General features: G+C 33.7%; 1 protein-coding gene across 5 annotated transcripts in view; it reads left to right on the top strand.

Moving 5' to 3' along the window:
- The window catches only part of SNX14 (sorting nexin 14), a 112,674-nt gene that overhangs the window by 5,813 nt on the left and 84,809 nt on the right, over positions 1 to 22,052 (top strand). For 4 of the 5 annotated variants that reach the window (XM_051997346.1, XM_051997344.1, XM_051997345.1 and 1 more), the window contains exons 2-5: positions 11,071 to 11,191; positions 13,215 to 13,291; positions 13,434 to 13,512; positions 15,615 to 15,658. In XM_051997346.1, coding sequence (XP_051853306.1) covers positions 11,071 to 11,191; positions 13,215 to 13,291; positions 13,434 to 13,512; positions 15,615 to 15,658 — 321 coding nt within the window. Of the gene's footprint in view, positions 1 to 11,070; positions 11,192 to 13,214; positions 13,292 to 13,433; positions 13,513 to 15,614; positions 15,659 to 22,052 lie in introns of those variants that run through there. The other variant, XM_051997347.1, reaches the window with a different exon arrangement.

Raw genomic sequence — 22,052 nt, 5'->3', positions numbered from 1 at the left:
TGACTTTTTTAGTCCTTATTTATATTGATCCCTCTATAACATTGACACTTTTGACCACCCTCTTCCGGATATTCTCTCCCTTTTTGAAGTTTTGTTACATTGCTTTCTCATAGTTCTCTTACATGTCTACTTATCTTTTCTCAAGATTTCCTTTTCTGGGTCATCATTCATGTCATTCCTTATTTTGTGATCTCTTATAAAAAAGTTTCCATGAGTATCTTTGTTCTACATCTTATTAAATTGAAAAGGAAACTATAGAAAGCAACTATATTAAATCGAGGAGTATCTATTAATGTCTACTTTATGCTTGAAATTGGTGGAAAATATAATAAATGTATTTGGTTCCTTAGCCTCCAATAACTTAATTTTCTTAGGGAGATAAGATAGCAGCAAGACAAAACAGGACAGATTTTAAATGTCACTTTGAAGAGTATAGAAAAGATGTGGTGAGTCAATAATAATAGCTTACTGTTACTTAGTTCTTTTGAGGTTTACAAAGTGCTTTCCTCATAGCAACTCTATAAAATGTAGGTATCTTCATTTTATAGGTGAGGAAATGTGACATCTTTCAGGGGAGGTAGGATTTGAGTTTTGCCTTAAAAACCTCTTCCTTGTCAATTTGAATTTATCTTTGCCCTTGATCCTATTACTTCAGAACCCTAAAAGTTTAGTTCATCAGTTAGTAATTTTCTCTTAAATCCTCATCTTTCCATCCATCTTGGTTTCTTTTCCTGTGCCTTCAAAATTGGCCAAACTTCTTAAAACATTCATCCTTTTAATCTAATACTTTTTCTTTAAGCTACTCCCTTCTCCTCCTCCTTTCTTCCTCCTCTTTCCTTTCTCCTTACTCCCACCTCATTTTCCTTTAGGAAGATTATCTTTTCTACTACTCTACTGGAACTACTTTTGCTACTGAAACCACTCTCCTGACGGTTACCAATTACCTCAGTTTTCTTTCTCCACAGTATTTGATATGAAATAATATGCCTTCCTTTGTCTTCCATGTCCTAGGGAAGACACTTTGTTGGATCTCCTTTTTTTTTCTTGGACCTTCTCTTGCTCCTGAAACGTAGGCTCTGTTCTTATCACCTTCACTCCTTCCCTTCTCCTTTCTTTAGGAGTTTCATCTAAATAGCTTCAGCTATCACCTGTGCAGTCTATATGCAGAGAGCTTCCAACTCTATCTCCTAGCCTAATTTCAAATCTGACTGCCTGTTATTGGACAATTATGTAGAATTCCTCAAGTCCTCCAGTAGCCTAAAGTAAATTTAGCTTCATTCTCTTTAACACTCCTTTCCACTTGACTTCCTTGTTTGTGTTGCTGATCATATCCTTCTTTCATTTGCATATGAGTAATCTTTGATTTCTCCCTTTTTAACTTTTATATATAAGTATTGCTAAGTCCCTCTCTTGCCCCCTTCTTTCTCCCTTCCTTCCCCATTCTCTTGCTTGTTCTTCCCTTCCCTCCCCCCCTCTTTTCCTCCCTTTCTTCCTTCTTCTCTTCCTTCCTTCCTTTCTCCTTTCCTCCCTCCCTCCCTCCCTCCCTCCCTTCCTTCCTTCTTACCTAAGTTGGGGTAAAGTGACTTGCCCAGGGATACACAGACTTCATAGTCTGAAGTCAGATTTAATCTTCAGGACTGGTGCTCCATCTATTTGTCCCTGCTAAGTTATTTGTATTCTGTCTCCAGGGTTATCTCTCTAACATCTCTCTTCCTTTTCATTTCTGCTGTACTTTTGTACGTCGTTATAACATCTTGCCTAGGCTGATATGAGTAACCTTCCAACTGATCTTTTTTCATTTCCATCTCCAATCCATACTTCATACTGCTGCAAGATTAATCTAAAGTACAAATCTGAAACTTTGCTAATGTAATTTCTTTGATTAAATACTTTTTTTGGGTAGGGTGTTGTTTTGAGACTGGGTTTTCCAATCAGCCAGGTTGAAAGTTCAGGGAGCACTCATTGACCCAACTCTACTGCTAGCTAAACTGTGCTTGGCAAAATAGGAGGTATTTAGTAACTATTATTGAATAAATTAGGAGGAGGTGGGGACATAGTCATTATCTAGAAGCAGGAAGATTGGGAGAACAATAATTGAAAACAGTTTGGCTTGAGTAGAGGATTCCTGTGACCAGTCTGTTAAATAACAAACATTCATTAAATTATTTGCTGTTTTAGGCACTGTGTTAAGTGTTAGGGATACAAAAAAGATGGAAAATTAGTTGCTGACCTCAAGGAATTTAAATCCTTTTTGTGTTTTGTTTTTAAATAGATTTTTATTGATGTCTTTTGTTTTTTACATTGACTAAATTTCCTTGTATTCTCCTCTTCTTTTTTCCTTCCATTTTGCCATTTCTTAAAGCAGTTTTCCTAAGAAAAAAAAAGATGGAGAAATAAATTCCAATAAAAATCATCACATCAAAACAAAAAATCTAATGTTATATACAGTGTTCCATACTTGTGAATTCTTCTTTCTGTAAAAATATTCCTATAAATAATTTTGGTGTGTTTGTAACCTCCCCCTCTCCCCTCCCTTCCTCCCCCCATGCAGTTCTACTTTATTTTCAGACCCAAATTCTGTCTTCCAAACCTTTCTTTTTTATCTTTGCCTTGCCTAAGAAGGTAAGTCACTGACATATTGTTTATCAGTTTTCTCAAATGGTAAAATTATCAAAATAGTACCTATCTCATTGAGTTGTGAAGATCAATGAGATATTTATGAAGCATTTAACATAGTGCTTGACACATAGTAGATGCTTTAAAAATGTGCTTGTTTCCTTCTCTCTTTTCTCCCTTGTCCATTCTCCCATCAGCTGAACCCTGGTTTGAGAGTAAATTCCTTGAGCAGTGAATATCTAGCTTTTTCTCTTTGTGTCCCTAGCACTTAGCACATTGCATGACACATAAGTCCTCAACAAATAAGAGTATATAATATTAGTGAGCAAGGCACTAGAAGCTGGAATGACAGGATAGCTACATTTCCTACTTGCTCTTCCCTGTCTTCCCCTCCAATCAAAGACAGCTTCTGAACTGACTCTTGAAGTCAGGATTTCTGAGAGGTAGAATTTAGAAAGAGGCGCTTCCTAGGGGTATAGAAAAGCTAGGGCAAACAAATAGAAAAATCTAACACAATAATATTCCCATAGGAACTGTCGTGTTGGATTTCATTTAAGAGAGAAATAAGAGATAAAGCTGAAAAAGTAGGTTATAGGCAAATCTTGTAGGATCTATGAAGCTAAAGAGGTTGGATTTTTTCTTGTGAGTAAAAGGAGAAGTCAGTGTTTTGTTATTTTTAGTTAGAGAAGAATCAGAATATTGTAGTTGATGACTGATAATCCTCTGAATTTTTTAGAGTGTTCCTACCTTTTTAGAAATTTACAATCTTTTTTTTTTTTTTTTATTTTAATAATTTTTTATTGACAGAACGCATGCCAGGGTAATTTTTTACAGCATTATCCCTTGCATTCATTTCTGTTCCGATTTTTCCCCTCTCTCCCTCCACCCCTTCCCCCAAATGGCAAGAGTCCTTTACATGTTGAATGGGTTGCAGTATATCCTAGATACAATATATGTGTGCAGAACCAAACAGTTTTCTTGTTGTACAGGGAGAATTGAATTCAGAAGGTATAAATAACCCGGGAGGAAAAACATAAATGCAAGCAGTTTATATTCATTTCCAGTGTTCTTTCTCTGGGTGTAGCTGCTTCTGTCCATCTTTGATCAATTAAGGCTCTCTTTATCAAAGAGGTCCACTTCCATCAGAATACATCCTCAAACAGTATTGTTGTTGAGGTATATAATGATCTCCTGGTTCTGCTCATTTCACTCAGCATCAGTTCATGTAAGTCTTGCCAGTCCTCTCTGTATTCATCCTGCTGGTCGTTCCTTACAGAACAATAATATTCCATAACGTTCATATACTACAATTTACTCAACCATTCTCCAATTGATGGACATCCTTTCATTTTCCAGCTTCTAGCCACTACAAACAGGGCTGCCACAAACATTTTGGCACATACAGGTCCCTTTCCTTTCTTTAGTATCTCTTTGGGGTATAAGCCCAGTAGAAACACTGCTGGATCAAAGGGTATGCACAGCTTGATAACTTTTTGAGCATAGTTCCAAACTGCTCTCCAGAATGGCTGGATGTGTTCACAATTCCACCAACAATGTATCAGTGTCCCTGTTTTCCCACATCCCCTCCAACATTCCCCATTATTTTTCCCTGTCATTTTAGCCAATCTGACAGGTGTGTAGTGGTATCTCAGAGTTGTCTTAATTTGCATTTCTCTGATTAATAATGATTTGGAGCATATAGAAATTTACAATCTTAAAAAAATTAATAGAGAAAAGTATATATGACACTCATATTAAAGAGATGATAGATTTTAATACAAAACTGATAGCCAAAATTACATTTGTAACTGATTTGCTTTTACAAAACTAATTTTTGAGTACATCCAGATTGTACCTTGAAATAGGATAATTCACTTAGTAGTAATAATAAATTTCCTATAAAATAAAGGCTGGAATTTTAACTGTGGTTTTACATTTGTTCTTTAAGGAAGGAAAAGAAAGGAAATGGGACATTCTTGTATTATTTTGGTTAGAGAAATAATTTTGATTGGAAATGGAGTAAAAACAAACTGATATTTCTAGCTTGATAAATTACCCTCCCCACAAAAAGCAGAATGGTTTCAAAACCATCACTATAAAAGGAATATTAGAATTATAAAATTGGAACAGGAGTTCTTTTTTGGTAGAAGGGCGGGATTCAAACTCACATCTTGTCTAACTTTTTATTGTTGTTTTTTAGTAGTATCTTATTTTTCCACATACAGGCAAAAGTAGTTTTCAACATTCATCTTTGTAAAACCTTGTGTTCCAAGTTTTTCTCTCTCTACTCCCCCCTTCCCCCCTCCAAAACAGCAAGCAGTCCGATATAGGTTAAACATGTGCATTTCTTCTAAACATGTTTATATATTCGTCATGCTGCACAAGAAAAATCAGATCAAAAGGGAAAAGAATGAGAAAGAAAAAAAACCACAAGTAAATGCAACAACATCAAAAAAGTGAAAATACTGTGCTTTGAGCCACATTCAATCCTCATATTTTTCTCTCTGTATGCAGATGGCTTTTCCGTCAAAAGTCTATTGGAATTGCTTTGAATCACCTCTTTGTTGAAAATAATCAGATTTATCACAATTGATCATCTTCTTGTTGTGTAAAATGTTCTCTTAGTTCTACTCACATCACTTAGCATCAGTTCATATAAGTCTTTTCAGGCTTTTCTGAAATTAGTCTGCTCATCATTTCATATAGAACAATAATATTCCATTACATTAATATACTATAACTTATTCAGCCATTTCCCAACTGGTGAGCATCCACTCAGTTTCCAGTTCTTTGCCATTACAAAAAGGGCTGCTACAAACATTTTTGTACATGTGGCTTCTTTTCCCTTTTTTTATACTCTCCTTGGGATATAGACCCTGTAGAGACGCTGCTTGATCAAAGGGCATGTACTGTTTTACCGCCCTTTGGATATAGTTCCAAATTGCTCTCTGGAATGCTTGACTCAGTTCACAAATCCAACAGTGTATTAGTATCCCAGTTTTCCCACATCCTTTCCAACAGTTATCATTATCTTTTCCTACCATTTTAGCCAATCTGAGAGGTGTGAAGGGGTACTTCAGAGATTTCTTTATTTGCATTTCTCTAATCAATAGTGATTTAGAGAATTTTTTCATTAGAAATGGCTTGAATTTCTTTATTTGAAAATTGTTCATATCCTTTGACCATTTATCAGTTGGGGAGTCAGTTCTGTATACATTTTAGAAATGAGACTTTTATCGGAAATCTTAATGTAAATTTTCCCCCCTAGTTTTCTGCTTCCTTTCTAATCTTGTTTGCATTGGTTTTGGTTGTGGAAAAACTTTAATCAAAATTATCCATTTTGCATTTCATAATGTTCTAGTTCTTTTTGGCCATAAATTCTTCCCTTCTCAACAGATCTGAGAGGTAGACTATCTCTTCTTCTCCTAATTTGTTTATATTATCACCTTTTATGTCTAAATTATGAATCCATTTCAGCCTTATTGTGGTATGGGGGGTTAGATGTTGATCAGTGCCTAGTTTCTACCATACTGTTTTCCAGTGTAGCCAGCAATTTTTGTCAAATAATGAATTCTTATCTCAGAAGCTGGACTCTGGGTTTATCAAACTCTAGCTTATTATATTCATTCACTATTGTGTCTTGTGAACCTAACCTATTCCACTAATCAACAACTCTTATTTCTTTTTTGTATTGAAGCTTTTTATTTTCAAAACCTATGCAAGAAGAATTTTTCAACATTGACTCTTATAAAAACCTTGTGTTCCAATTCCTCTCACCCCCATCCCCTTCCCTAAATGGACAAGTAATCCAGTATATGTTAAAAACAGTAAAAATATATGTAAATCAAATATAGACATACATATTTATACAATTATCCTGATGCATAAGAAAAATCTGATCAAAAAGGAAGAAAAATGAGAAAGAAAACAAAATGTAAGCAAACAGTAAAAGAAATAAAATTCCATGTTATGATCCATACTCAGACCCCACAGTCTTCTCTCTGTGTGTAGATGGCTGTCATCATCATAAGATCATTGGAACTATCCTGAATCATCTCATTATTGAGAAAGTATCATGTCCATTAGAAATGATTATCATATAATCTTGCTTTTGCCATGTACAATGATGTCCTGATTCTGTTCTTTTCACTCAGCATCAGTTCCTGTAAGTCTCTCCAGGCCTCTCTGAAATCATCCTCCTGATCACTTCTTATATAACAATAATATTCCATAACATTCATATACCATAACTTATTCAGCCATTCCCCAACTGAGGTATTCACTCAGTTTCCAATTTCTTGCCACTGAACCACCACAAACATTTTTACATATACAGGTCCCTTTCCCTCCTTTAAGATTTCTTTGGGATAAGCCAGTAAAAACACTGCTGGATCAAAGGGTATGCACAGTTTGATAGTCTTTTGAGCATTGTTCCAAATTGCTCTCCAAAATAGTTGGATTAGTTCACAATTCCATCAACAATGCATTAGCTATTCTTGGTTCTTAGCCAGTGCCAAATAGTATTGATGACTACTGCTTTATAATACAGTTTTAGATCTGGTCCAACTAGGCCACCTTCATTTACTTTTTTTTTTTTTTTCCATTAATTCCCTTGAAATTCTTGACCTTTTGTACTTCCAGATGAACTTAATTATTATTTTTTCTAGCTCTATAAAATTTATTGGCAGTTTGGTATGGCACTGAGTAAGTACACTAATTTAGATAGAATTGTCATTATTTTAGCTTTGTCTACCCATGAGCACTTGATATTTTTCCATTTGATTAGATCTGATTTTATTTGTGTGGAAAGTGTTTTGTAATTGTGTGCATATAGTTCCTGACTTTGCTATGGCAGATAGACTCCAAATATTTTATATTATCTACACGTAATTTAAATGGGATTTCTCTTTATTTCTCTTGCTGCTGGACTTTGTTGATATCATATAGAAATGCCTATGATTTGTGTGGGTTTATTTTTTATCCTGCAACTTTGCTAAAATTGTTGTTTCCAGTGGTTTTTAGTTTATTCTCTAAGATTCTCTAAATATACCATCATATCGTCTGCAAAGAGCAACAGTGTTGTTTTCTCATTACCTACTGTAATTCCTTGAATAGTAAGGGTGATGGTGGGCAACCTTGTTTCACTCCTGATCTTATTCGGAATGATTCTTGTTTATCTCCATTATTTATGTTGCTTGCTGATGGTTTTAGATAGATGTTACTTATTTTAAAGAAAACTACATTTATTCCTTTGCTCTCTAGTGTTTTAATATGAAATGGGTGTTATATTTTGTCAAATTCTTTTTCTGCATCTATAGAGATAATCATATGATTTCTGTTAGTTTGGTTATTGATATGGTCAATTATGCTGATAGTTTAGCTAATACTGAACCAGCTCTGATACCTGGTTTAAATCCAACTTGGTCATAATGTATAATCCTGCTGATAAATTGCTGTAATCTCTTTGCTAAAATGTTATTTAAGATTTTTCTATTAATACCATTATTAATTAGTCTGTAATTTTTTTTCTGTTTTGGCCTTTCCTGGCTTTTAGGTATCAGCACCATATCTGTGTCATAAGTAATTTAGTAGGATCACTTCCCCCATTTTTCTAAATAGTTTATATGGTATTCGAAATAATTGTTCTTTAAATGTTTGGTAGAATTCGCTTGTAAATCCATCTAGCCCTAGGGATTTTTTCTTAGGGAATTCATTAATGTCTTGTTCAATTCCTTTGTCTAATATGGAATTCTTTATTTCTTCATCTTTTAATCTGGGCCATTTATATTTTTCTAAGTATTCATCCTTTTCACTTTGATTATCAGATTATTAGCATATGATTGGGCAAAATAGCTCCTAATTATTGCTTTAATTTTCTCTTCATTGATAGTAAGTTCACCCTTTTCGTTTTTGTTACTGATAATATGATTTTCTTAACTTTTTCTAATGAAATTAACCAAAGATTTATCTATTTTGTTGATTTTTTTCCAAAAAAAAAAATCCTTAATTTTGTTCCATAGTTTTCTTTCAATTTTATTTATTTCTCCTTTAATTTTCAGAATTTCAAATTTGGTGTTTATTTGGGAGTTTTTAATTTGTTCTCTTTATAATTTTTTTAGTTGTATGCCCAATTCATTGACCTTTTCTTTCTCTTTTTTTCATGTAACCATCTAGTGATATAAAATTTCCGCTATGAAATACTTTGGCTGCATCTCATAAATTTTGTTATTTTGTCTCATTGTTGTCATTGTCTTGGATGAAATTATTGATTCTATGATTTGTTGTTTTGACCCACCCATTCTTTAGAATTAGATTATTTTGTTTCTAATTAATTTTTGCTCTATTTTTTCCATGGCCCTTCCATGTGTAATCCATGTGTGGATTACACATATTATATCATGATTTGAAAAGGATGCATTTGCTATTTCAGCCTTTCTGCATTTGATTGTGAGCACAGTTTTTATACCCTAATATTTGGTCATTTTTTTGTGTTGGTGCCATATATATGGAGTAAGGATTCTTAATCTGGGGTCTGAGAAATTGTTTTTAAATGAATTTTTTGATACCTCTATTTCAATATAATTGATTTCCTTTGTAATCCTATGATTTTTATTTTGTGCATTTAAAAACATTATTGTAAGAAGTGGCCCATAGATTTCACCAGAGGATCAAAGGGATCTGTAACATAAAAGTAAAGATCAAGAACTACTGATCTGAAGCTTCAAGGTTTGTCTAGTTTAACCCCTTCACTTCACAGATGAAAAAATAGAAACCTGGTATGTTAAATAGGTAGCTCACAGACTTATTTGTTGTAGAATTAAATATAGATTTTTTTCCCTTTCCCTTTTTTTTTTCTTCCTCCCTCCCTCCCTTCCTTCTTTCCTCCCTATTTTGGTGTACATGAGGTTTTTCTTCCTATCATTAACTGTCTTCTGACATATCCCTGTTAATAGAATCTGGCTTTGATATGGACATTTTGTCACTTTTTTCTCTTATTTGTAACAGAATGATTGAATCAGTGTGAAGCTCCACTAAAAGTGCCGAGCATAGGGACAGCTAGGTGACTCAGTGGATAGAGCACCAGTCCTGAAGTTAGGAGGACCTGAGTTCAAATGTGATCTCAGATACTTAATACTTCCTAGTTGTATGACTCTGGGCAAGTCACTTAACCCTAATTGTCTCCCCCCCCCCCCAAAAAAAAAAAAAAGTGCAGAGCATTGACAGCTTTTCTGTTTTGTCTTAACTAAATTGCTAAGGATGAAGTAAAGTTGCAGAGATATTTTGATATTTCTCCAATAAGAGAATTTCTCTAATAATAATTGGGGAGTTGGAATTTCTTTGATAATGGTTGATAATTCTTTTGAGTACTGTTTATATACTGTAAAACTATTAATTTGCAGTGATTATCCACTAGTTTCCAAAATGAAGTCATTAACAGAATATTTGAACAATCCCATTACTGTTATTGTACTGTTGATTAAAAAAGAAATATTAATAGGTATGCCAAGATTTACATTCTAACCTTAAAAAATGAAGTAGTTGCCTGAAAAGTTCTAAAGAAAATGTTTTTGTCTTAAAGTTTTTTTACTTTAAATTTTTTAAAATCTGGGATTTGAAAGAAAACTTTTTATATAGATATAAAAGTACTTGAAATGGTAAAGCAGTTAATAGTCTTATCTTAGCCATTACTAAGAGATAATTACAGCTAATGCTTTGATTTTTTGATGATGAATAGTTGTGAATTCAGTTTAACAAACATTCCTTTAAGTAGTTTAAATGGAGTTGGATCTTGTGTCAGAGGTCTTGAGTTTAAATCTGATCTTCATCCTCTCTTTATCTTTATGTGGCCCTCATTCATCATCTGTGGCCCTCAATTTACTTATTTGGAAAAATGAGGGAACTGAACTTATTTTACTTTGACCTCTAATACCACTATTTTACCTTACATAAGGCACTGTGAATGTGTGTTGTGGAAAATGAGTAAAAAGAAGACTAAATCTATTTTAGTCAGATTTTCTTCCAAAGATCTCATAGAGTCGTTATAAATAGCTGTTTTTTGAAAAACTTATTTGATATTTAATTTTTTCCTTTTGAAATAGATATACGACATTTCTTTTAAATTTATTAAATTTATTTAAATTATTTATTATTTTTAAATTTAAATCTAAATAAATTTATTCATTGGAGACAAGCTGGTTTTAGTGTCTTGATCAGGATCAGGATCACACAGTTGCTAAAAGTCTGAGGTCATTTGAACTCAGATTCTCCCAACTGCAGGGCTCATACTCTGTTCACTGTACCATCTCACTGTTCTGATCTATAACATTTTGAAATGTTCATGTTGCATTTAGTGAATTTGCTCAAGAAAGTAATAATGCTATTTAAGAAAAATGGAATTAATAGTTTTTGCATATTTTGTTTATACTTGTCTTCATTTTTTTTTTTTTTAACAAGGTATCTTCATATTTTAATGATCTTTTGGTCATTTGTGGCTGGAGTCGTCACTTTCTACTGCTCATTGGGACCCGATACTCTTTTGCCAAATATTTTCTTCACAATAAAATACAAACCCAAGGTAAAATTTCTTCATATTTGTTAAGGATGTTATTGCCTTAAAATATTTTTAATATCATAAAGCATAATTAATCCTCTAAACTGTAAATACCAAGCATGATTTCCAACCTTCCAGGCCCACAATCTTATGAGACCATATCTTCAAGAGTCGAAAATAGTCCAGAATATCAACAGGTGTATCTTCTTTAGAAGCATATCTTCTTTTCCCCATTCTCCTCCTTTCCCTCTGCACCCCCTTCTTTTTTGCAGGGTGACGACCAAGTCTACCCTGGCAAGGAAAATGATGATAACAGTACTATAATTGAAAGGATTGAGATGAAGATCGAATGAAATTTTTGCAAAAAGTGTTCAACACGGTTCCTGGCACATGATAGATGCTATATAAATGCTTATTCCCTCCCATCTTTTCCAGTCTGCAGCTGCTATACCCTTAGGAACTTATAAAGTTAGAGGAGACACTTAAGTTAGGTAACTTCTTTAAGGACCACATAGTTGAGATGTGTTTGAATCAAGGCTTTATAAATATGAAATAATGATTGGACTACATCTATTTACTTATGTTTTTCAAATATCTCAATGCTATTTTTTGTTTGTTTTCTTGCTGTGACAATTGCCCAAAGTCACACAATTAGGAAGTGTTAAGTGTCTGAGGTCAAATTTGAACTCAGGTCCTCCTGACTTCAGGGCTGGTGCTCTATCCACTGCGCCACCTAGCTGCCCCTATAGATGCTATTTTGATAAAAAATTCAAATTTATTTGTATTTTAATTGGGAATGCTTTTAGTTTTTAGTTTTCTCTGCTATTCTCCCTGTCTTTTGGTGTGTAAAGAAAGATTCTCTGTATGTGAGAAAGTATATTTGGGGTTAGTTTGCTGCAAAACCCTCCTTTCCCTCTCAGCAATTTTATTTATCATTTTTTCCCTTCCATTCTTGTAATGGGCTGAGGCTTGAGTTGATGCACTGAGGTCCCAAGCACATGAGGCTAAATAGTAATTGGACCATACTCTATTAATATATAAGCTTGGAGAAAGATTGGCCCCCACCCACTCTTTGTGCAAGTCCTGATGTGTTGTATAGGAAATGACGATTCTGGTGGGTAGAGGCAGGGGAGGGAAAAAGGAAGGGGAGGGAAAAAGGAAGGGGAGGAGAGGTCAGACCTCTCTCTCTGCTAGCTGTTTGTTTCTCTTCTTTTTTTTTTTTTTTTTTTTTTTTTTTGCTTTTTGCTGAGGCAGTTGGGGTTAAGTGACTTGCCCATGGTCATAGAACCAGGAATTGTTAAGTGTCTGAGGCTGGATTTGAACTCAGGTCCTCTTGACTTCAAGGCTGGTGCTCCATCCACTGAGCCATCTCCTCCCCTTCCTTTTTCCCTCCCCTGCCTCCACCCACCAGAATCGTCATTTCCTATACAACACATCAGGACTTGCACAAAGAGTGGGTGGGGGCCATTCTTTCTCCAAGCTTATATATTAATAGAGTATGGTCCAATTACTATTTAGCCTCATGTGCTTGGGACCTCAGTGCATCAACTCAAGCCTCAGCCCATTACACATTCTAATGATTTAACAATTTTTGGAGATGTCAAAAGTAACTATATTCTTCAAAAAATTGAGAGAAACTATTCCAAGATTCATATATAGAGTTAATCCTTTATTGCAAGTGTTAAGGAAAGTAGAAAGTTCAGTTTTACACCTAAAAATGCAAGCTCAAGTGCAATATTGGTTATATTATAGAAAAATACTTTATTTTTCTTCATAATTAGATGTTATTAGATCTAAAAGACTTGGCATTTTGAGCTTGCAGAAATTGTATATTTCAAACTTTTTAAAGAAAGCTTTGAAGGAATTGTTTAAATATTTAATACAAAGGATAACATTTTCTTATTATTTCTTTTGTTTGATTATTTCATAATAATTGAAAGCTTGTGAGAAATCTGTTTTTTTAAAAGTTGATTTGCATGAAATGTTTTTTAAAATATTATTGGGAAAGAAATGTGATTCATTCCTTAATAATTTTTTTTTCTTTAAGCATTTAGAACTACAAGAATTGTTTCCCCAAGGTCACAGCTGTGCTGTATGTGGTAAAGTGAAATGTGAAAGACACAGGTAATATGTTCCACCTGTATTCTGATTTCCATTATATTCTGGATTTTAAGCAGTTTAATTGCTTTGTTTTGTGTGTGTGTGTGTGTGTGTGTGTGTGTGTGTGTGTATGTATGTGTGTGTGTTTTTTTTTTTTTTTTTTTAGACCTACCTTGCTGCTTGAAAACTACCAGCCCTGGTTAGACCTTAAAGTATCTTCCAAAGTTGATGCATCTCTCTCAGAGGTAATAGATGATCTCCAGATATGCACATTTAGATATAGAATGTGTGGTAAAGTACCCAAAAAGATTTTCTTCAACAAATGGTTCAACTGTAATCTTTTTTTTTTTTTTCTTATCACTTTTTTTAAAAAAATAGCTTTATTTACAAAATATGTGCATGGGTAGTTTTTTTCACCATTGACCCTTGCAGAATCTTCTGTTGCAACTTTTCTCCTCCTTCCCCGCACCCCCTCCTCTAGATGATAGGTAGACCAATATATGTTAAATTATATGTTAAATACAATATATGTATACGTATCTATACAGTTATTTTGCTGCACAAGAAAAATCGGACTTAGAAATAAGGTAAAAATAACCTGAGAAGCAAATCAAAAATGCAAGCGGACAAAAACAGAGAGAGTGAAAATGCTATGTTGTGGTTCACACTCATTTCCCATAGTTCTTTCGCTGGGTAGCTGGTTCTCTTCATTATTGAACAAATTGAAAATGGAACTGATTTGGTTCATCTCATTGTTGAAGAGAGCCACGTCTAGAGGAATTGATCATCCTGTAGTATTGTTTCAGTCGAAATCTTAATCAAGTGTGTCCTCTAATGCATCAAATAAAATTTAGTCCAATTAACTTATTTTTACAAACTGATAGTACAAATTAAAATCAAGATAGTTTTTACTTTAGGTTGAGTGACAAAGGAATGCTTGTGGATCAATTTAATTTTGTTTAGAAATCTTTTCAAAGGAAATTCTATTAAGCTTGGTTCGAAGTATTAATAATTGGTGTCATTGCCTGTTTGTTCTTAGAGAAAATATCTATTTTGCATTCTACACAAAATAAGTTGGGAATGAGAAACTTGGCTAGAGGGAGTAGATAGTAATATATTACATAACTTCCTCAGCAGTGACTCTAGCCTAGATATCTATCTTTTCAATGGAGTACAAACAGGAATTGGTGACTTTCACCTCTTCTTGTGCAGTAGATATATCATTACTATGCTAATAGGGGGAAAAGTAAGCACTCTGAACCCTGCCTCATTATTTCTTTCTTCCAATTTTTTTTTTTTTTTTTTTCTGTTTCTTAGCTGGGGGAAGTGGAACAAAGTACCATTTCATCTCTTGGTATTTTTCTTTTAATTTCCTAAATACCCTCTAGTTTTAAAATCTTAGATTGTATTTTCACATTTTTCTTGATCTAAAAGAGGTTTGTGACAGGCTTTTTTTTTTTTTTTTTTTTAATCTCCTAGCATTTACTTTATAGAGAAATATCCTTTGTACATTGTACTTATAAAGGATCCTCCTAATTTAGAAACATTCCATTTCCCATAGTAATATATCTCATGTTGACATCTTATATTAAAAACTATTTACATTCATACTTATTACCAGTATTGAAGATTTTGTTACCAGGGTCATAGCATGTCTACTAATTATGATTTTTAGGTTCCTTATAAGTATATAGATTTACTATGACTGTCATTTTCAGATCCTCCTTTTTTAGAGTCATAACCTTCTATCCCATCTCTCTACAAGGTCAGAAGGGTATGTGCATGTATTCTTACATTCTACCTCTGAAATTGAAAAAAGATGAGTTTTGATTTTTTTTTTTTTTTTTTTTTACCTCATTTGGTATTAGGAAGACCAGAGTTCAAATAGCATCTCTAGGACTTATTGTCATCTTTCTGATTATGAACAAGTTATCTAATATCTTTTGTTTCTGTATTTATAAAATGGGGATAATGGTATTATTTATTATTTGTATTGCCTGCCTTTGAGAGTTGTTAGGTAAGGCTCAAATGAAATAATGAATGAAAGGCTCTCTTCAAATCATTAATGCCACTTGATTTATCCTTATTCCTCAGACTTTGAAGTTTGACTGGGAGCAATTGCTTTGACAGTTTCCTGGTGCTATTTAGAGTGTTGCTCTGGTGCTAGTTAGATCATTTTATCCAAGAATTCTTTTTAACTATGGGAAGCTTGCAAAGATATATGCATTTCAGATATCTTAGTTTTAGATAATGGCAATTTGTTAATGTTAAAATTTGTTTCATATTACTAAATTTAATAATGTTTTTCTGAAAATGAAATAATCCATTATTCTTTTTTTTCCCTCAGATGCTTGAATTAGTGTTGGAAAACTTCGTTTATCCTTGGTATAGGTATGTGTTCTTATTTAGAAAACCCATTCATATTGTAGAATGGCTAAGAATCAGAATTAAGGACTTTATTCATAAATAGTGCTCTTTTCCTCCTCAGAATTATTTTGTATTCATATATCTATATGTAAATGACATTTTTCCTTCAACTCTTCCTAGAATATAATCTCCTTAAGGTCAGGGATTGGTTTTTGTTTGCTTTTTTAAATTAATTCTCCAGGACAAAAATATAATGGGAAAAGTATGAGACATTTTTGTCAAGAGAACTGATCTCTTGATATACAATGTTTTTCCTAAGTTCTAAATATAGCAATTTTATTTTTTTAATAGATAAGTGAACTTTATTTTTTAAATTATGTGATTTTTTTTTGAGAAATCTTAATTAACATTTTCTAACTGAATCATTACAGTAACTAAAGAATTCATGGAAAATTAGAATTTTTTCCTAAAATCTTGAGTGTCAATGACATTTACTTTGATAATGAATTAGGAATTTAGGAGTTTACAACGCATACAGAAGGCAGTGGATTTGAAAATATTAAACTTTAAAACATAAAGTACCTGGAGAGAGATATACAGCACTAACAAAATGGATATAGTACAAATTAGCCTATCTAAATTTTATGCTTAATATGAAATTGGTAGTAATATGATCCTAAACACCTTTAACTGGTTGATCAAAATATTGTTATTAGATTTCAAAATGTGTACTTTCAAGGTAGGTTTTCATGATGAAGCCCTTTTTTGAAGGATTTTCAGTGTTTATGAAGATATCTAACAATGTTACTTTCAGAAACTTTACTGTCAGCATGACCTTTATATTCAAGGATTTCACTGTCGAGTTTTTCATTTTCCCCCAAACTCTTCCTTCCTGCCCCTCTCATCTTCAGACTTTAGGAAATAAAAAGTAGCTATTTTTTCCTTCCAGAGTAGGAAAATTCTGCCAAAATTTACCACGCTTACAAACTGAACATTTTTTTGATATCTGATTTTCTTACAATGGAATGCACTTGTTTTGTGATAGCCAAGACCTCTCTTTTTTCTCTCATTTTCTTTCCATATTACTCATAGATGATCTCCTTATCCTTGCTAAGGCCAACTGGTCTTTCTTTGATTCCATCTTCTTTTGTGTACCACAACAAGTTGCTGTTACCCTTCCTACTCTTTTGCTAAATTTCAGTCTCTTCCTATCTACTGGTTCCTTCTCTGCTGTCTATAAAAATGTCCACATCTCTTCTATCCTTTAAAAAAAAGAAATCCTTCAATTTATGACAAAAAAATGCAAGGGAAGGTGGGCCCAGCTGTACCAGACCTAAAACCATATTATAAAGCAATGGTCATCAAAATCATTTGATACTGACTAAAAAATAGAATAGTGAATAGGTGAAATAGGTTAGATTCACAAGACAAATACTTGATTCTAGTGTTTGAGAAACCCAAAGACTCCATCCACCTTCTGGTAAACAACTCACTTTTTGACAAAAATCATTGGGGACACTGGAAAATAGTGTGGCAGAAACCTAACATCCTTATACTATAATAAGGTTGAAATGAGTTTGTGATTTAGAAATAAAAGGTGATATTATAAGCAAATTAGAAGAACAAAGGGATAGTCTACCCCTCAAACCTATGGAGAAGGAAGAAATTTATGACCAAAGCAGAACTGGAGAACATTATGAAATGCAAAATAGACAATTTTGGTTATATTAAATTAAAAAGGGTTGTATAAACAAAACAAATGCAACCAAGATTAGAAGAGAAGCAGGAAACTGGGAAAAAAATAATTTACATGCAAGGTTTCTGATAAAGGCTTCATTTCTAAAACATATACAGAAGAACTAAAGCCATTCTTCAATTGATAAATGGTCAAATGATATGAAAGACAATTTTCAGATGAAGAAATTTGTGGTGATCTTGTTCTCAAAATGCAGCCAGGTGATAAAAGTTCAGATCTTTTATTATCTTCAATATAGCCCGGTTAACTTAGAGGCCTATCTCTCTGCTTGGTTCCAAGAGCTCTTGCTACTTTGTCCTTTGCTTCTGCCTCTGCTTTCTTCAGCCTCCAGAGCCAGTACCAAGTTGAATCTGTCTTGCCTTGAAGAGAGGGCTTCTGGCATAATTCTGCTGAAATCTTGACTTGTAGCTTCTGGCGTAATTCTGCTGAAATCTCAACTTGTAGCTTCTTCACTCTGAAGAACTTCTTTGACTGGGCCATTGAAGCTCTATTTATGCTCCTTCAAGAGAGGGATTGTGGGTTTTCTCCCATAGTGCTCTCTGGCCCAAAGAGCTTCAAGGGAGGTGTGAACTCATTGAACTCCAATGAGTAAAGGTGTGAACACAAGCCTTGTATTAATTAGTTCTATTTAGTACCTTGTTTCAGGTTCTGCCCAAAACATCTTCTTGTAAGATTAGATCAACTCTAATTAATTAGCAGTTAGTAAGGATTCCAACAGAAATTAAAATAATTTCTAATCATATGAAAAGAAGCTCTAAATCACTATTGATCAGAGAAATGCAAATTAAGACAACGTTGAGACACTGCTACACACCTCAGATTGGTTAAGATGACAGGAAAAGATAATGACAAATATTGGAGGGAATGTGAGAAAATTGGGACACTAATATATTGTTGGTGGAACTGTGAATGGATCCAACCATTTTGGAGAACAATTTGGAACTATGCTCAAAAAGTTATCAAACTGTGCATACCCCTTGACTCAGCAGTGTTTCTATTGGGCTGGTATCCCAAAAGAGGGAAAGGGATCCACATGTGCAAAAATGTTTATAGCAGCCCTTTTCATAGTGGCAAGAAACTGGAAACTAAGTGGATGCCCTTCAGTTGGAGAATGCTGAATAAGTTATGGTATATGAATGTTATGGAATATGGTTGTTTTATAAGAAACGATCAGGAGGATGATTTTAGAGAAGCTTGGAGAGATCTACATGAACTGATGCTAAGTGAAATGAGCAGAACCAGGAGATCATTATACATGGCAACAAGAAGATTATATGATTATTAATTCTGATGGACGTGACTCTTTTCAACATTGAGGTGATTCAGGCCAGTTTCAATGATCTTCTAATGAAGAGAGCTATCTACACTCAGAGAGAGAACCATGGGAACTGAGTGTGGATCACAACATAACATTCTCTTTTTGATGTTGTTTATTTGTATTTTGTTTTCTTACTCATTTTCTTTCCTTTTTGATCTGATTTTTCTTGTGCAACAAGAGAATTGTATAAATATGTTTACATATATTGTATTTAACATATTTTAACATGTATAATATATATTGGATTGCTTACCATCTAGGGGAGGGGAATGGGGGGGAAGAGGAGGAAAATCTGAAATACAAGGCTATGCAAAGGTCAGTATTGAAAAATTGCACATATGTTTTTAAAATAAAAAGCTTTTAAAAAAAGAATACAAGCCATTCCTTAATTAATAAATGGTCAAAGGAGGTGAACAATTTTCAGATGAAGAAATTCAAACCACATATAGTCATGAAGAAATGATCTAAGTCACTTGATTAGAGAAATGCAAATAAAGACAACTTTGAGGTACCCCTTCACGTCTCTCTAGTTGACAAGAAAAGATAAAGATGAATGAAATGAAAGGATGTGGGAAAACTCATTGGTGGTGGTGGTGTGAACTGAGCTAGCTATTCTGGAGAGCCATTTGGAACTATGTCCAAAGGGCTATAAAACTATGCATACTCTTTCATCTAGAAGTATCTCTACTGGGTCTATATTACATGGACATCATAAAAAAGGAAAAGAACTCACATGTGCAAAAATGTTTGTAGCAGCAAGGAACTGGAAACTGAGTGGATGCTCACCAGTTGGGGAATGGCTGCATAAGTTATGATATATTAATGTAATAGAATATTATTGTTCTATATGAAATGATGAGCAGCCTAATTTCAGAAAAGCTTGGAAAAATTTACATGAATTGATGATAAGTGAAGTGAATATAACCAAGAGAACATTTTACACAGCAACAACAAGATGTTCAACTGTGATGAATCTGGCTCTTTGCAACAATGAGGTGATTCTGGACAATTCCAATAGACTTTTGATGGAAAGAGCCATTTGCATCAGAGAGAGAACTGTGAAAATTGAATGTGAAATATAGCATAGTATTTTCATCTTTGTGATTGATGTTTGCTTGGTTTTTTTCTTCTCATTTTTTCCTCATTCTAATCTGATTTTTCTTGTACAGTATGATATATGTGGAGATATGTTTTAATGAATCACACATGTTTTAACATACCTGCTGTCCAGGGAAAGGGAGAGGAGAGAGGTGAGGGGGGAGGGAGAAAAATTAGGAATACAAGGTTTTGCAAGGTTAGATGTTGAAAAGTAGTTTCGCATGTATTTTAAAAAATAAAAAGCTATTTTTTTTTTAGACACCTTTCATTTAATTCTGCTTTCCATGCTAACTACTGTCCTTTACTTCTACTATCCTTTTTAACTAAAGCTATCTAATCTCATTACTTTCCCTTTCTCCTCCTTTCACTTAATTCACTTAATTTAATTTTACTTAATTTTACTCTGCAGCCTGGTTTCTAACCTTATTATTAAATTGAAAATCCTTTTTCCAAAGTTATCAAGAGACTTTTTTATTGCCACATGTAATGGCCTTTTCCTGGTTTGTATCCTCTTTGGAGCTTTTTACACTGTCAATCACTTTTACTTCCTATGTTTTTTCTCCTTTATTTGTTTTTGGACACTATACTCTCTTGGTTTTCTTCAACATGTTTTACCAGTCCTGTGATGTCATCAATCACATTGTCTACTCCATTCCACTTTATGGTGAAAATATGGCCATTCTTTCCAAGGCCAGCCATCTCTCTAAGTGCATCCTTGATCCTCTCTTCTTCCATCTTCTTCAAAAGATTGTCATCACTATCCTTTTCATTATCTTTAATCTTCAGTCTTTCCCTGTCTAATGATCCCTTCCTGATAGTCTATAAACATATCTTTGATATTTTATGAACACATCTTTAATATAAATTAAATAATAAAATAAATTTTAACTTTAATATAAATCTTACTTGATCCAACTATCCCTGTTATCACCCTATATACTTTCACCCATTTTCAGATAAATTTCTTGAGAAAACAGGTGCCCCAAATTCTCTTTTCAAAGAGATTTTAAACTCTTCAATCTGGCTTCCACTTCATCAATCATCTGAAATTGATTTTGGTAACTACAAAGTTATTGTTCTCTTTGACTTCTCTGAAGTCTTTGACTATAATCCATTACTTTTATCTCTGAATAGTTTTTCCTTTGTAGGTTTTTGTGACATTACACTCTTCTGGTTCTGCTCCCATTTGTCTGGTCACTCGTTTATTGTCTTCCTTTCTATATCTTCACATCATAGCCTTAACCATGGTTTCTCCCAAAGTTCTCTTTTTTTCTTTTTTTGTATTACCTCACTTGGTGATCTCATAAACTCTCCAGATTTAAAATTATTTTTATGCAGGTTATTCCTAGATCTTATATATTAATCAATAAACAGTAGTCATTCTTCTGTGCTCCAGTTCTTTGTCACTAACTACTTTCTAGAAATCTTGAACTATATATCCTGCAGACATCTCAAACTCAGCATGTTCAAAATAGAACTCATTATCTTTGCCTCAAACCCTTTCTTCTCCTGAACTTTATTACTACTGTCAAGACTGCCATTGTCCTCAGTCATTTTGATTTGCAGGCTTTGTATCATCCTCCACTTATCATTGTCACCCTACATATTTAGTCCATAGCGAAATTATGTTCCCTCTCAGCATCTCTTGAATATGTTCCCTTCTCTCCATTTATATTACCACCATCTTGCTTCAGACCCTTACCACTTTTACTCAGATTACTACCTGGTGGGTTTCTTTACCACAGGTCTCTGTACTTCAGTCTAATTTTCACTCAGCTGCCAAGTGATTTTCTTAAAGCATTGATGTGACCATGTCACCATTTTACTTAATAAACTTCAATGTTGTTCTCAGGCTTTTTTTAGTCTTGTCCAACTCTTTGTGACCCCATTTGGGATCTTCTTGTCAAAGTTATTGTCTTTGTGATTTCCTTCACCTGCTCATTTTACAGGTAAGGAAACTGAGTCAAAGGGGTTAAGTGACTTGCCCAGGGTCACACAGCAATTGTGTCTGAGGCTGGATTTGAACTCAGGAAGATGAGCCTTCCTCATGAGAAGCCTACTACACTGCCTACTTGCTTCCAAACTCTTCCAAGCTTGAGCCCTTCCTACTTTTCCAGCCTTCTGTCACTTAATTCCTACCCATATTCACTGTGATCTAGCCACAGTGATCTGGGAATACAAAGGACAGAACAACTGTTTAGTTATTCAAGTTTACAATCTCACACCTTTATTCCCTATTTTTCACA

This window comes from Antechinus flavipes, chromosome 4, assembly GCF_016432865.1.
Source record: "Antechinus flavipes isolate AdamAnt ecotype Samford, QLD, Australia chromosome 4, AdamAnt_v2, whole genome shotgun sequence".
NCBI lineage: Eukaryota > Metazoa > Chordata > Mammalia > Dasyuromorphia > Dasyuridae > Antechinus > Antechinus flavipes.
This window is presented reverse-complemented; position numbering and strand designations above follow the sequence as displayed.